The following is a 15,039-nucleotide window of genomic DNA, read 5'->3' on the forward strand; positions in this document are numbered from 1 at the left end:
AAGATGAAAAAAAAAAAAAAAAAAAAAAATCATGCTAATGTTTCATTCATACATGTTATATACAGAGTTACTGTTTTTATTAATAGGAATATCAAATATTCCTTCAAGACGATAACAGCAGGAAAAAAAATCAAAACACTACACAAAAATGAGTCTTTACTATTTTGACAATCTTATTTCAGATCTGCATTCTGCTCCTAACTCTATAACCTTCAACAAGTCACTTACCTTTTTTGACCTAAGTCTCCTCAAACATAAAATAAGAAACAAACCAGATGAAAAGTGAGAGTGCCTCCAACTCTAAATTTTATTGCCCTATTATTACTTTTTCAGTTGGTTCCTCAATAAATGTCCTTATTAATAAACTCTATTGACTTCCAGTTTCATCATGCTTTTAAAAGCCATCTAACAACTTAGATTTCTTCTTAAAATGACAATTATTTTTAGAGGCACTATTCCTAAAGAAGGGAATAAACAAAGAGAGTCCCAGTTGTTAATATACCAGTTTCTAATAGAGCACTGTAAAAATTCTCAAATAATTTGCCTTACAAATATTATATATGTATTCAGGGTACAGTGCCAAAGTATATATAAATTGTTTAGCATAAATCAGAATAAAAAATAGAGAAATATATTACAATATGAACTCTGCCTCAGACTGGTTAAAGTCACGTGGTTTATAAAATGTCTGACTTCTGAACAGCTACCATTAAGAGTTTATATATTCTAAACATTTCACTGAACATATCTGTTTTTAATCTCAGACTTTTAAAATACAAACTGTACTCTCAGTTTTAAGGGCAAAAAAATACAAATTAGGAACTAAAAACTAAACATGGGGAAAATAAGGCTTATTTCTCAAATTTTCTGTTGCCATGTCTTTATAAGTTTGTCTTTCTTTTCTATCTTTATTAGTCACATTTCCCATTTTCCTTAATTCATAGTCCAATGTTCAATAAAAGAGGAATCATGCACTGGATGAAGACAGCATTGAAGCACAGATATAACTAAATTCTCTATACTAGAAGTTCATTTCAATAAAACAAAATAAAATCATGTATCTACACATATAAACCTAATAACATGAGACCATGAACCAATATAGATACATTTTATCCACCAAATGTAATCAGGGAAATTCATTCAGAAATTACTTGTTTTTCATGCGTACAGACAACAAAAGATTGAAATATTTGTTTTCTTATAGATTTAAACAAAAGCAGAAAATTAGAATTAAAGACAGTAAGAAGGGGGAAAAAACAGGCATTAAGCAATCTAATAATGTCAAACACCACAGCTGCCACAAGACAGAGAAGGAAAACACTTTTACACTGGTAACAACAGAAATTACACTTGATCTTAGCCAGAAGGCCAAGAAATAACAGAGAAAAACACTTAAAAGCAATAAAGCACCAATTTAAAAAAAAAGCAATAAGTAAATAGAAGGAAGATCAGTAGAATACAGATAGGGGAAGAAGTGGAGGAAAAGAGGAAATATAGAGCACTGAAAGAGAGCAAAATATATTCCATGTATGTATGATTGTGTCAAAGTGAATCCTCTATTATATAAACTACAATGCTCTAATAAAAACATTTAAAATAAAAAAACATACCTAGGATCCTAAAAAGACCATATCTCTAGGAATATATACTCAAAAGAAAACTGAATACAATTCAGTGGCCTCTGACTATCTGATTAAAGATTAGCTCATATTGTAAATTTTATTTAACAATAGAATATAATCCCTCTACCTAGGTACATGTATGACTGCACATATAGTGCAATGCTACATCATGTACAACGAGAGAAATGAAAAGTTGTGCTGCAATTGTGTACAATGACTCAAAGGCATTCTGCTATCATATATACTCAATTAAAATTAATTAAAAACATATAATCCTTCTATAAATAATTTTGTGTCTTTTTAAACACTGAAGCATAAACATTCAAACATACATATAGATTCAAGTTTTTTTTTCCTCTAGAAGTTATACCCAGTTTCAGTACATACAGATGTTTGATATCATATTTATAAAAACAGCAAGATGATGAACTGAATTAAATTCCATCTGGCTGTTTGCAATTCTGTAAACACAGTCACAGACACTAATATCAACTCTCTAATGCTTTCCTAAAAACAATATCAAGTATTATGATGCTATATGGCTTTTCAATTGAGACTTAATAACCTCTCCCTGCACAGAAAACAGAATGATGCTCTTAATGGCTTTTAAACAACAAAAATTCTTTTTTTCTGTGACAGATGGTAATACATACCTGTAGGTTTTTTGCACATCGGTTGAACATAAATGTCACACATTCATCAATGGAACCTGTTCTTTGAAGAAGTAGTAATCCTTTGGGAGTGGCAGCAAAATTTAATAAATCATCTAACAAATTCTCTTCCCAAGCCATACTGAAACAGGTAAAAGAAAGATAGAGCTTTTTATAGTACACTCAACTGAAAAGAAAGATGATAGCCAATAAATAAATTTATGGATACACAAATGGTAGCTAACTACTCAATAGATATTTTTAAGTAGAACTGAAACAATGGTTTCTTAGATGGTGATTTCTTTTATTCCTATATCTTCTATACCAATAATTTTCTTTCACTGAATTAAATATTAACTCCATATGTCAGCATTTCTATTCCACCACTTCTCTCATCCATGCCTTAAGTTTATTCTACTCTCCCATTATAATTCTGCTCTTTCTGGAATCTCTAAGCCTTGACTCTCCATTATTTCTGTACTTTCTATTCATTATAAAGTTCTGTTTTCTGACTTTCTAAAGCATATTTTCTACATTATCATTTTATTTTCATAGGTTTTTATTTTATTTGGGGGAAATGTCAATTTTTTTCTCAGTACACACCTATAAGAAAGACCAACTATTTGCTCCTCAGAAAAAAATGAAAAAAAAAAATTGAAAGGATCCCTAAAGAAAAGAAAAAAATTGGAAAAGCACTGAACTTCATGTATATACATACACACATATAAAATTATTTGTCAACTAAAATTTTTAAAAGATAGGATTTAGAATTTTCTGGAATTGGGGATGGGGTTGTGTGGCACATGTGAGGCCCTGGGTTCGATCCTCAGCACCACATAAAAATAAACATATAAATGTATTGTTTAAAAAATAATAATAATTTTCTAGAATTGATAAAATACTTTAAGAACCAGAAATGATATATTTAAATCACAGAAATTAGGCAAACATCAAAACAATTTTTAAAAGGCCATTAGAGAAATGATTAACTTACATTATCTAAAAACAAGGGGTTATATCAGTCACCATAAATTCCAGAAAACAATAAAGTAATAGCTCCAAATACTGATGAGAAATAATTCTCTATCTTAACACTTATATTCAAATAAACTACCACTTAAAAGAGAAAATATGTGTGTAGGTGGCAGAAGACAGTAGGTTGGAAGGAAAATAAACATTTTCAGACATAAAAAGATAAAGATAGTTAACCACCCTCAAATATGTATTAAAGAAGGCTGGAGATATAGCTCAGTTGGTAGAGTGCTTGCTTAGCATGCACAAGGCCCTGGGTTCAATCCTCAGCACCACACACAAACACACACACACACACACACACACACAAAAATAATTATTAAAGAATAATTAAAGGATAACTATGTTTGGAAACTTAAGACTATTAAAACAAATCACAAATTTTAAAATTATAATTAAAAATACTAAACACATTCAACAAATTTAGTATTTGACACTATAAAGAAATAAATTGCAAAATTCTAGATAACTAAAAAGCATTGAGAATAAATGAAAGTGTGCTAAGATCCATGTTGCATCTCAAGACATGAAATATATACCTACTAACTTTAGACTTTCACTTAAAAAATATAAATTAAGCTGGGCACAGGGCCCAGGCCTGTAATCCCAGAAGCTCAAGAGGCTGAGACAGGAGGATTGCAAATTCAAAGCCAGCCTCAGCAATGGTGAGGTGCTAAGCCACTCAGTGAGACCCTTTCTCTAAATAAAGTACAAAATAGGGCTGGGGATGTGGCTCAATGGCCAAATGCCCGTAAGGTTAATCCCCAGTACCTGCCTCCACAAAAATTAGATATACTTAAATATATACACAGACATCATAGTGATAATGACTTTAAAAAAAACAGAATAAGAAACATTTTATCAATCTAGAATAAGACAGCAAAGGAGGAAAAAAAAACAGTAGAACATCAACATAAAATACAAAAGAAAAAATAATAAACCCCCAAAAATAGTATCAGAAAAATGTAAAATGTAAAAACCCTAAAGTCACCTTAAAAAAAAAGAAAAAGAAATTTAAAGATTGGGTCAAAACACAAAACACAAGTACAACATGTCTGCATATTCTTGAGAATTCTTATTATATGCAGAAAATAAAGTCTTACTGAGTTCTATGCAATAGTTTTAACTAATATGGTATACAAATACAAACTAAAGCAAAATGAACTTAGCAACATTAATATGGTAAAATTTAAAACAAAGTTATAAGAATGAGAAATTATGTAATTACTTTTATGTGTGTGTGTGTGCGTGCGTGTGTATATATATATATACACACGCACGCACACACACACACACACACATATACAAAATAACCAGCTTTCAGGTGAAGAATATTCTTTTCAAGCAAACAGATTTTTCTTTCAACTGACCCTATAATAGGTCACAAAGTAAATTTAACTAATGTAAAAAAAGATACACATACAATTGATGGTCTCTGAAAAGCATCTAAATCAAGAATAAAATAAAGTAGTAACAACTATGACAACTAGAAAATACATCCCAAATATTTCATGTATTAAAGACTAATGTAAAATTTTCAAAAAGTACATAAATCAGCTTAATAATGAAAGTGCTACACATCAAAATTAGTGAGTGTGGCTAATGTAAATTTATTTGCCCAATCTCCATTCTCAATCCCTTTTTCACTTTCCACTACTACAGAAATAAGAGAGGTAGAGAAGGAGGGAGAAAGGAAAAGAGAACATTATAAAACCCAAATCCAATCTTAAAAACAAATGTAATGAATTGTTAAGAAGAGAGAAAAAGTAAAAAAATACTAACAATAAAAAAGTGGAGACAATGGCAAGTGGAGAACATTTTCTTTTTAAATCACATACAAATACTCAAATAAATTTATGATAAAAATATGTAAATACAGAGATAAAATGGTATTTTTTGGAAAATATAAGCAAAAGTCACTTAGAAGAAATGGAAATCTTAAATTAGCCATTACAGAAAATTAAGTTTAAATGACTCCTTCCCAAAAAAGTGTATGGCGGGGGGTACAAAAGAACTTGAAAATCATGTCACTGTATGATATGAAGGAGTACATATAATTCTGGGGAATAAAAGCATATATTTTAGTAGATATTTTCTGCTAATATTGTTTATATTTCCTTCAAATTTTAGTAAATATATCCAAATTTTCAAGCCAGAAGGAAGATCAGACCATGGAATGTTATCACTCTATAGTCTGGGGGAGGGGCAGTAGCAAAGATTGCTTTGTTAGCATGAAGAACTACATTCTTCAAATGAGCAAATATGGAGAGTTAGATGCACTCATGGTTATTAAATTTCTGGTGTTTAATTTTGGAGAGATCACAGTTGAACTTTGCAGTTCAAGGAATCCCTCCAATTTGACCAAAGGCACTTTAAAGGTTGGTTGGGTTAGGTTTGGCATCTTGTTTTATTCTATGATTATAATCTTCTCGATTGTGATCCTAATGATAGTCTCAAATAGCTTGCAGTCATTGATATAAGGCAAACCAAACTTGTAGAACTTTTTTTTGGAGTTTTGAATCAATCTTTAGATTGAAAGGACATCAGTATCCTAACAGTATTATGCATCAGCTTCTATCTTCAATATAGTAAGCACCCATAAAGGGAGCATAAAATACAAGATCAAAATTATTAAAACACAAAAATACTAAGTTTATACTGGTTACTCTTTCTTAATTTTACCTTTATCACATCAGTGTTAGTCGTACTGTCATTAGGATTTGGGGCTAGGGAAAGTTTTACTCATTAACTCTTTCATTGATTCACTCAAGGAAGGAATAGTTATCTGGTGCCAGCTATTGCAGACATAAGCCTAGTAAACTATTCCGGATGATTATCCATTCAGGTTTTACCAAAGAATCAAGAAACAAATAATGCCTATCTTACATCAGCTATCTCAATAAAGCAAAAGAACAAAGAAACTCAACTCTTTTAGGTAAAGTGAATTCTAATGAAAACAGTTCTGACTATTTTATCAACAGCTTTATTATATCTTTTATTTCTCTAAGACATTGTGATAGATAATTTAGATGTTGACTTCAGTAAGGAATATCTAGAAAACGGGCAAAGAACTATTTGGGGATGTGTCTATGAGGGTGTTTCCAGAGGAGATTAATAATGCAAGAATCTTAGGAGAATAAGTGGCAAAGATCTATCCCAGCCCCATGTAAAAAGGCACCATCCAGTTGATTAGAAGCTGAGATAGACTAGAATAAAAAACAGAAAGGGGGAATTGGCCTGTCTCTAACCTAGAGCTGGGATACACTCCTCTTCTCTCCTTTGAAATTGGAACTCCAGGTTATTTGACCTTTGGGCTCCAGGATATATACCAGAAGATCTCCAGTCCTCAAACTTTCAGACTTTGAGCAACATTATCAGCATATCAGTGTCTCCAATTTACAGAAAACCTGGGTGGGACTTAGCCTCTATAAATCATGTGAGTCAATTCCCCTAAATTTATGGGGATTTATATTTACATATGGATATATAAATAGATCCTATTGGTTTTGTCTCTATGAAGAGCTCTAACACAGATAATAACATCAGGGATTGGAGAACCTCCTTTTTCCCTGGCATCAAGTTTTGGTGTAGAAACAAATTTTAAAAAAGGAAAAAAGAAATTTTCATGTGTAGCACATCTCTATTTTAACACTGTCTCTCTGCACTTACTCCTAAATATCTACTCCTCCTACATGGGAGAAGGAGAAATTTGGAAAATCTGAAGGGTGAATTAAACATAACCGGCTAAGTAAGGCCTCTCCTCCAGTCCACTTCCTTTTGGGGACCCATCGGCCTGTAGGAATCACACATTCTGCTCTACTCTCCTATACAGCTTTCTGATGGCATCAAGTTCTGCCTTAGAGTGAAGCCTGTAGCTGCCCACTGCCAACTGCAACTGAACTCAACTTGTCCCATTCCTGATACCAATACTAGGAAGTCCATGTTAATCAGTGTTTTGGTATGCTTGGCTTCTCTATTAATAGGTTCAGACTTCACAAGTGAGTGAGTGGCATATAATTTATTAGTTCCTTCATCCACTAACATCAGAGTCTAAAAATATTGCTGACATAAAATGTTAAATACATTAATTATGTGCCCTATCACTTCTAGCCTATTGACCACATTATTTCTTCCATTTGAAATAACATCCTCATCTTTTTTAACTCAGTTAGTATTCATGTATTCTTTAAAACTCAGTTTAACAATTATTTTTTCTAGATTTCCCCACAAGTTGGCTCCCAAGAAACCCTTTATAGCCCATATCGTACAGCTAGCAGAATCTACCACCATGCTGTCTTTACTGTACTCTATCTATACTACATACTATGTTCCCATAGGTCTGTAAGCATCCTCAGAAATTAATAGAGTAGTTACTCAGTCTAATAATTGGATGAGTGAGTGGAAAATTGAAGCATGAATGAAAATGAAAAAGTGACAAGCCATATGAAAGGATGTCAAACTAAAAAAAAAATCTAAAAACAAAAATACAGAAATGTTTCTTCTCATTGTCTCAAAGCAAGGCGAAAAAAAACACAGCAGCTAATATAAGTGTTTCCTGTGTTAGGAAAAAATATTTAGTATTTTCTAGAGAATTAAGTATTTATTGAACCATTATATTGTTAAGAAAATACAGGCTGGGGTTGTGGCTCAGTGGCAAAGTGTTCGCCTAGCATGTGTGAGACACTGGGTTCAATTCTCAGCACCACATATAAATACATAAAATAAAAGCCCATCAATGGCTAAAACAAAATTTAAAAAAGAAAAAAAAATACAAAACATCTTTGTTTAATGGATTAAATTTAAATTGCCTACCTAAAAAAAAAAAAGGAAAAAGAAAAAATTTAAATCTACCTCCAAAGTTTCTAAGAAAAAATTTAAATTTACCTCCAAAGTTTCTACAAAAAAAAAAAATCCCTCAAAGTTTTCCCTAATGATTATCTTTTCAGACTAAGACAATAGTCAATTATAAAATTACAAGCAAATCCAGGAACATGTCATCAGATCTTACTTTTTTTTTTAAAGACAGAGAGAGAGAGAGAGAATTTTTTTTAATATTTATTTTTTAGTTCTCAGCAGACACAAAATCTTTGTTTGTATGTGGTGTTGAGGATCGAACCCAGGCCGCACGCATGCCAGGCGAGCGCGCTACCACTTGAGCCACATCCCCAGCCTAGATCTTACTTTTTACAAAAATATTTTCCCCATTAACCTGACTCCATTATCTATTGATATCTGTAAAGAGAAACATCTAAATCAAAAATTTTAATAAATTCTGATTTAAATAATTTTCGAATTCCAAAACTTAACTAAACAGCACTCCCACCCATATTTAAGTATAAATGGGCCTTGCTAACATTTGAAAATATTTTACTTATTTTGACCACTCCAATTAAAATTTTATTTTTAGAATTTTCTGGAAGCAATTCAGTAAATCAAGTTTCCTAACCCAAAATTAAGTACAGAATGAAGCAAGTATAATAAATATTGCTAAAATTTTTTAAAGGTTACAAGTATCACAAAATTCTCTGAACTGTAATTTAATTTAAACTTGTATATAAACATTGCCTTCTTGTAAAATGTTTTTGCCATAGTACTCAATTTAAATAATTTAATAACAATTTTATTTATAATTATATTTATAATTATCTATCTATTGTTTAATAATTTTAATAAATTATTTTAAAATTAATTCAGCAAATTAATGAACAGATGAGTTTACCAAATTTACTTACATGTTTTGGGATTCCTGGCTTACTGAAGAAACAGAATCAGAACCCTGTACTGGAGTAGGAACTCTTTCTGACATCAAACTTGTCTAAAAATTAACAGATTGATTTACATTATTCATTTTCTTATTGATAGCACTAGTCATAATATCTCTTGTACAGCATCTTTATTTGTGCTTTATATACTTAAATTAGTTTACCCAGAAAACTTATTTTATGTCTGTTAAGCATCATATAAGTATTTCATAAATGAGTATATAAATAAATGTACAAAAATAAAAGCTTAGTAATCCATTTAATACATACATAATGTACAGTTATTGTTACATTATATTCTCCACCATCCATAACAAAACACAACTTTCCTCCAAAAATGTCTCAGAAGTAAGTTCCAAAGAACGTTACTGTATGCAAAGAGAATTTATCTAAAATCATTCCTATCAGAGGAAAACACTTTGAAAGTATCTTGTTAATTCTCAGGAAATAGTGAAGTCCTCCTGTATCAGATTAAGAAGCTTTGTGTCCCCTGAATACTCTGATGCTAAATAAATCAAATGTGATACCCCAAATATTTTCTCCACAATGTGATACTACAATGATGCCTATATCTGAAGTAAACATCTGCAGTTTTGGAAAAAATGAAACTTAAAAATGCTTACCTTCTTCCATGCTTTCGCTATAGATTCATGCAAACTATAAGGCAGTAACACCTGTAAGCCTTCACATGTACCATATATTTGACGACATACAGAAATAAAAGCTCCTTTTACCACAGGTAACAATTCTGATCCAGAAAAAATAGAAATATCCTCATCAAGAAGTTTCTTCGAAAACTGGGCAATTATATGAGCACCTGTAAGACTAAAGGGTGATACCTACAAGTGATTCCAAGGTCATATAATCTTGACTTCATAAAGTACTACCAAAAAGTCTAGCCTTGTCACAAAAACTCTTCATTTGCTTAATTCTTTTTAGTCATCCTCCAGCTTTTCTACTACATTTCAAATACTCCTGTTCCCACCCAAGTGTAGATGTCTAATAATGAGAGCTGCTTCAGGGGAATGGCGGAAAGACTATCCAGATAGGAAAAAAGAAACAAAACTAGAATACATTTAAAAGGTTGTAGATGTCATGTGCCCTGGGCCATATATTAAGGTATTCTTGATTTTACAGTGAAAACATAATACTAAATTCTTCATTCTTACCACTATTGACACATACCCTTTCCCATTAGCAGGACTCAGTTCCCCATCTAAAGAGCTGAGTCATTTTTACTAGGAAAAATAGATACATAACAATAATAGATAAAAAATACTTATAATGTGCCATGCATTGTTCTAACTATTTTAGATGCATTTATTTCTTACTGTATTCCTTAAAAAGCAGGTATATTATTCAACTTTTATAAAGACATGTAAAGCTTAGAGTTAAGTAACATATACACTATAACACAGCTAATACAAGGTGGAATCAGGGGAGCATAGGCTCTCTAGTTCCAGAGCAACAGACTTCTTTTTCTAGCTTTTTTAAAAAAACAATTAAAAAAGTAGAAAGTAGGTTGAATAGAGCACAGAATCTCCGTGTTCTCTGTCTACCTTCAATAGCTCTGAACATTTTGGCAGACTTGTTTATGTTCTGACCTCCTTCCCTGCCACCAGCCTAATACAAGATAAAATGCCAGACATCAACTTGTTACCCAGTGTCCATCTGACAAAAGTTTACTTTAAATGCCAATATCCTCACCTAAAATAATTAATTACAATTTTTACAAGCAACTCTTTCTGTTTTTACTTATTCTTTTTTAGTTATATGTGACAGTAGAATGTATTTTGAAATATTACACTTTTTGGAGTATAACTTCCCATTCTTGTGGTTGCAATTAAAAATTTTAACTTCCTGTTAAGCCACATCAAAATTCTTGTGATGTCTTAAAGATGTCTTTTTACAATAAGTGTGCTCAAATTAGAATTCAAACAGTTCCTTAGAGAGCATTAGGTTGCTATTATTTAGACTCCCATTTTCTTTTTGCCCATGTCAACGACTTGTTCAGAGAATTTTTTACTTTTGGTAATTGTTTCACCTTGATGTTACTTAACTAATTTTTCTATTTCTCCATATTTCCTATAAGATGATATAGATCTAAGACTCAATTAGATTTAAGTTCATTTTATTACTCTTTTCTCTTAGGCAAAATAGTTTCATAGGTGCTATGTGGCTCTTATTTCACAAAGCACATATCTGGTTGTCCCAATTTTTGTGATGTTAAAAATCAGTTGGTCAGATGGTATCAGCCCTCCAATTGGAAGTCCTTACCATCAGTTTTTCATCTAATGATTTTAGGAACTACTAATGTTCCTTTTATAGACTCACCATTTCATTAAGGATTATCTAATTAGATAATTTCCTTTGCCTTTACTAACTAGAATTCTGCTATGAAGAATTTTTCCTGAGTAACTTGTTATACTAAAACACAATTTTACAGGAAAGGCTGGAAAACACTTAAATCTTTTTTATCCATTTATAAAGTAATGAGTTGGTGGCATAGCAACTTTACAAATAAACTGAAAAAGTCCATTTCCTGATTTTTTAATTTTAGTATATTTTAAACCCATGCATTTTTTATGTACTTGAAATAGTTGGATCACTTTTTGATACTCAAATTGTTCATCTATGAAGACAATAAAAGGCCCCTTCCGGTTAGCTCTAAAGTATTTTTGACACTATCCAATTGATCTTAGATATCTTTCTTGATTTCTAGAATGTAAAGATATCTCAGGATCATCTTGAACATTTCCTGGCACAGACCAAGAATCACAGTTATTTGTCAGGAATTTCTGCCTCTTCTTAGAACAAGGAGATATAGATAAATCACATAAAGTTTCTACTTCATTGTTAAGGGTTTATTACTTCTAGGCCTTTTCAGTGGCAATGCTATGAAAATGTAACCTTTGAAAAGGAAAAAAAATAAATTCATAATTATATATAAATATTCAGGGTTTTTATTTAGCTTCTTCAATTTTATATTTTTTCTCTTATGTGAAGAATCTTACTTCTTTATACTGTTTCTTATTTTGTTCTAAAATTGTGCATAATAATTTTAATATAATATCAATATTCCTTCTACACATATACTGAATGTAGTTACAATTACTTTGAAGAATTTTTTTAACATAGAATATATTCCACAAGAAATGTTCAATAAAAATTAGATTCCTTGAACTAATTTTTTCTCTGCATGACCATAAGTTTATTTATCTATTTTACAGTGACTTCTTTTTAATTTTGTTGGATATTTACTACCTAAGACAACTATATGATGCCAGAGTCAAATGTAAGTACAATCGAGGTACATTCCCATGTATTTTGTCTCCATTCATAATTCTCCCCATTCTTCTCTCCTTTCTCCTAAAACTATTTCCATTAGTTTTTAGTTTATTCATTCACAATTCCCTTTTGAAAATATAAAAATGATTTATATTCATATTCTCTTCTATTATACAAAAGGCAGCATTCAATAAACAGTCTTCTGCACTTTTTTCCCCCACTTAACAATACATCCTTACGGTAAGAACACAGAACTTCAAAAAAGTATTGCTAACGCCTTTTTTATGGTAGCTGTTCAGTGTTCCATTGTGTAAGCCTAACTGAATAAGTAACCTTTTGTTACTGGAATTTTGAGATGATTCTAGTCTTTTACTAATTATCAGAATATCTTCTTTTAACTGCACAATGAAGATTCAAAAACAATTCTCTGTGATATCTTATGACTTATTTGTTTAGCTTAAATGTGAGGGAGACTCTCTTTAAAAAAGAACTTACAAATGATAGAGTGGGAAAAACTGATGACATGAATATTAATGTTTATAAAGAAACAAAAAGCTTCAATGCATTAAATGAGAGAAAAAAATCTTAAAATTCATGACAAATTAAGGTTGGTTTCCTAATTTAAAAAAAAGTTATATTTCACTAAAAGAAAACATAAAACACTCTCTCTACAAATACTAAAATTCAAAAATTAAGGATTTTTCAGAACCTGGAAAGTAGAAAAACAAGGAGTAACTAAGAACTCATAAAAATCTCAACTGGCCTCAGTGTGAATGACAAAATCAAGATAATTTATTACATAAAACCTCTAAAAAAATTCAGAAATGGGTGGAACTAAATAATACTGGATTGAGGTATGAGTGGAATTGAAAATAGAGTAACTACATAAAAATAAGTTTAGAAACGATTCTAACCTCCACATTCTCTTTCATACTTCATGCAGCTAGCCCAGTGTGATTCCTGGGAGTTAGGCAGAGATAGAGAAACAGAAGAGGGTAGAAAAAGCTCTACAGGATTAAATCAAAGTTTGTATGCTAAAGCTTAAACTCCATCACCATTTCCACCCAGCCTCCTTCTCCTAAAAGGCTTACTCTCTTCAGGCAGCTAACTATAGGAGGCTTCTCTATGGAATTCTACAGAACACAAGTAAAACCAAAGATTCAACATAGCAGCAAGATTCCCCTTATAGTCAAGACCACAAATGACAATTTCCACTTTCTTATAGTTTTCAAAAAGCTTTCTTCTTCCTTTTGAATATCCAAAGAAAACTCAAAAAGACAGAGATTAATACAATGAATGCTAAAGGCAATTGGAAGAAAAAGTATGAGAGAAGGAAACTTAATTACCCTTAGAGGCAAAAGAATATTGTACTGGGGCTGGGGCTATAGCTCAGTGGTAGAGCGCTTCTTCACACATGTGAGGCGCTGGGTTGGATCCTCCGCCCCACATATAAAAAATTAAAAAGAAATTTTAAAAAGAATATTGTATTAATAAACCAAAAATAAGATAAAATGATAAAACTTATTCCTTAAAACAATATAAGTTAAATGAAAAACTCAGTTTTAATGGAAGGGGTGGAAAGAAAAGTGGAGGTATTTCCCAGTGGGTTAAAAAAAAGAAAGTAAAAAAGAGATAGAAAATAGTACAGATAAATCCAAATCCAAATACACAAGTTTTAGAAAAAAGCAGAAGACAAGAAATCCAATTATTTTTGGATGAACTTCAGATAAAAAATGTCCATCAAGCAGGGTGTGGTGGCATATACCTGTAATCCCAGTGACTCAGGAAGCTGAGACAGTAGAATCGCAAGTTCAAAGTCAACCTCAGCAATGGTGAGGTGCTTAGCAGCTCAGTGAGACCTGTCTCTAAATAAAATACAAAATAGGGGTAGGGTGTGGCTCAATGGCCAAATGCATTTAAGCACCCCGGTAACTTAAAAAAAAAAAAAAAAGTCCATCAAGTAAATAAAAGTAAAATATCAAGAAACATCATAAAATTTCAGAATGATAATAGACAAGGGAAGACCAAAAGCTTCCATAAAGGAAAAAATAAAGAAGCTATCCCATACAGATAGATGATAAATGATGCCATGCATGAGACCAAGGAACAACCAGTCCTGAAGAAACTAGTCAGAAGTCTCCAAAATAGATGTCTTTAATTAAACTAACAGATTTTGTGTATGTGTGTATTTAATTATACTCAGAGAAAATTTAATCAAATAAGAAAGACCATGTGAATAATTCAGCATTACAAGGAAAGTTAAGTATATTAAAACTTGGGCCAAGAAACAAAAAAGAGGATCCAACATGGCGGCCGGCAAGGAAGCAGCACTTTCAGTATCTCCACATTAACCGGATCAGAAACACCCATTAAAACAGCTACATTCTACCTACTGAGGAACTTCTAGCAAAATTCCGCTGAAAGGAGACCTGCCAGGAATTAGTAAGTTATATTAGAGGTGACAGTTGGCCCCAGACAAGTGAATCTTGGCCGGCCACGTGGGCGCAGAGGTCCAATCCCGCAGCCACCGCCCGCCCAACCGGCTCTGCAAGCAGCCCCCGGCGGCCCGGGGCAGCGACAAGGGTCCCCACCTGGCCCGGCAGACGGCCCCAGCCATCCCGGCTCTCCTGGCGGCCCCACTCGCTCTGTGATCGGCCACCCCGCCCGCCCGGCTCTTAGCCA

General features: G+C 32.1%; 1 protein-coding gene across 1 annotated transcript in view; it reads right to left on the reverse strand.

Moving 5' to 3' along the window:
- The window catches only part of Tbc1d32 (TBC1 domain family member 32), a 185,562-nt gene that overhangs the window by 108,069 nt on the left and 62,454 nt on the right, over positions 1-15,039 (reverse strand). Inside the window, exons 15-17 of the mRNA XM_048800402.1 lie at positions 9,693-9,894; positions 9,040-9,122; positions 2,279-2,417 (exon numbers count right to left, since the gene is read on the reverse strand). Coding sequence (XP_048656359.1) covers positions 2,279-2,417; positions 9,040-9,122; positions 9,693-9,894 — 424 coding nt within the window. The remainder of the gene's footprint in view (positions 1-2,278; positions 2,418-9,039; positions 9,123-9,692; positions 9,895-15,039) is intronic.

Source organism: Marmota marmota, unplaced genomic scaffold (genome assembly GCF_001458135.2).
Source record: "Marmota marmota marmota unplaced genomic scaffold, marMar, whole genome shotgun sequence".
Lineage (NCBI taxonomy): Eukaryota > Metazoa > Chordata > Mammalia > Rodentia > Sciuridae > Marmota > Marmota marmota.